We start from the raw sequence: 2202 nt of genomic DNA on the forward strand, positions 1-2202 counted from the left end.
TGTTTAGCCACTATTCAAAAATGTCCTGGCCATTAATACATTTCTCCTAAGATCCAAGCTCATCAGACCATTTTATGTATCACTAGCTTACCATATTTCTTTTTCTCTCTTAAAGTAAAATTATTCTCATGTTACTAAGAATGAAAATAAAAAGCAATAAGAACCCAAACTTTCTTTAAATAGTCAAAAACTAATTTTATATATTTTAAAAAATAATAATTAAAAAACAAGTTTCTTTCCTGGGTTCCTTCTCTGTAAGGTTTAAGCCCAGAGCAACTTTGTCTAAACCCCTGAGAATAGAGGTTTGCAGTGGCGATGCTGTCAGAACTTGAGCTCTGACACATGGAATGTGCCACTGGAATAAAATCAGCACTTCAGACTTACTTATCTGGGGATGCATGAGTCCATACAAAACAGAATTTTGCTCTAATTTAAGGTACTTACACTAAGTTCCATCATTTTAGAACTGTAAAATTATCTACCTATAAAAACTAACTCTTGCTTAAACTCTAGATAATACAGAAGGGTGATTTTTTTTTCAATAAAAAATCTGTGGCATTGAGTAAATCTGCTAAAATAGGTATATATTTACACATGGTGAGCAAGTTATTGTATAAATGTGAACAGTGTGTATATATTGGCATTTAGTAAAATGTTTCCCTGAACCTGATTGTATGTGTTATTGGACAAGTATTGATGTAAACATCTGAACCTACGTCAGGTGTCTCTGTTACCCATTTACATTAGACCAGATCAAAACCAACCAGACAGACAGACAAACAAAAATATGTTTTCCTGTTAGACAAGTCCACCTAACTCCTTAGTTAGCTACTGAACACAAGTCAATCAAGTCTGCTGCTGAGCAGTGCTCTCGTTCCTACAGCAGGTAAAATACCTGTTAGGTTGGTTGTTTTTTGCTTGGCATTTTTTCCAACATCTTGCAGAGCAAACACCATTTTCAGAGTCAGGAACCCACCCTCCACTCCTCCCCCAGAAATTATTAAAAGATAAGTGTATTGGAGAACCTCTCCTGTCGCTCCTTTTGTAACTCTGTTCCCTTGAAGAACTCATGGCACTGCTTTGCATGAGGAAGGATGCTCATTTAGGTTCATAATCCAAGTCCTGCTTCCAAAAAGGCATGTAAAAATGAACTTCCCCAGTGTTTAGTGCTGCAGAAAAAAGATACAAATGTAAAAAAAAAGTGCTCAAAAAGAAGTCGACTTTTTAGATTCAGCCATACAGTCTAGTAAGAAGGGATTCCGAAGTGCAGACCCACGGAGTACAGTGAAATGAGCCTTTTAGGTGACTTTCCTCAGGTGATGCAAAACTAACTCAATATCAGTGGTCTCCTAAGCAGACTTTCACACACTGACCTTGCTGTCTGTCTTCGTCTCCACCTCTTATTCAACTACTTTTTGGCACTGTCCTGGTACGTGGCAGCTTTCACTGTTGTCCCTGCTAAGCCCCTGTTACTGACCCGGCGTACCAGTACTTTAGAGACAGGGATTTTTGTTCTGTGCATCTCACTTTTGGCCAGGTGATGGTGTGCGACGTGATGGCTGTTACTGGCATCTGCTCCATGGCTGGCAGGATGCGATGAAAGGTGTTTAATGCTGATAGGTATCTTGGAGTCCTTCACTGTGCTTGAGGGGGTCTTCAGGGAGCACGTGGTTGTTATCGGAGACACGGGCTTGGAGCGTGGCACGCAGGCGACCTCTTCATCCGTAGGCCCCGTTGGTGGGTTCTCATCCGGCTCAGTGTAGAGATCATAGAGAGCATCCCCGCTGTAGCTGTCCCTGGGAATGGTCTCCTTCTGGATGCTTGTGGAAACATCTTCCTCGGGACCAGGAGTGGTAGAATCCCAGTAGCCCTCATCGCTGTTGGGGACGCCTTCGTGCTGCTCCTTCTCCCGGCCCTTCTGCTCCTCTTTGTGGCTGAGGTGAATGGGGATCTGGTGGAGGCCACCACGTTTCACCACCACCCTGTTCTGGGGCCCCTCGGTACCTTGGTTCTCCTTCAGCCCCTCGGGCTTCTTTGTCCCTCCTCCACCTCCTCCTCCTTCCGTTTGGGTCTCCTCCGTGTGCGACAGCATATCCCAGAACTCCTGCAGGTAGGTGTCATCCACCTGGTCCGGGCTGGCCATCTCCTCCCCTCCTCCCTGGTAGGCCACCAAGGTGGGGTGCTTCTTGGAGGCACCCAGCT

General features: G+C 44.3%; 1 protein-coding gene across 1 annotated transcript; it reads right to left on the bottom strand.

The window, feature by feature from the left end:
• Positions 1 to 1408: 1408 nt before the first annotated feature.
• On the bottom strand, positions 1409 to 2197 carry AMER2 (APC membrane recruitment protein 2; the record flags this gene model as incomplete). Its single annotated transcript, XM_009879249.1, has 1 exon — positions 1409 to 2197. A coding segment is annotated over one exon (789 nt), but the record flags the coding sequence as incomplete, so codon positions are not given.
• Between the last annotated feature and the right edge of the window lie 5 nt (positions 2198 to 2202).

This window comes from Apaloderma vittatum, unplaced genomic scaffold (assembly GCF_000703405.1).
Source record: "Apaloderma vittatum isolate BGI_N311 unplaced genomic scaffold, ASM70340v1 scaffold5022, whole genome shotgun sequence".
NCBI classification, from domain to species: domain Eukaryota; kingdom Metazoa; phylum Chordata; class Aves; order Trogoniformes; family Trogonidae; genus Apaloderma; species Apaloderma vittatum.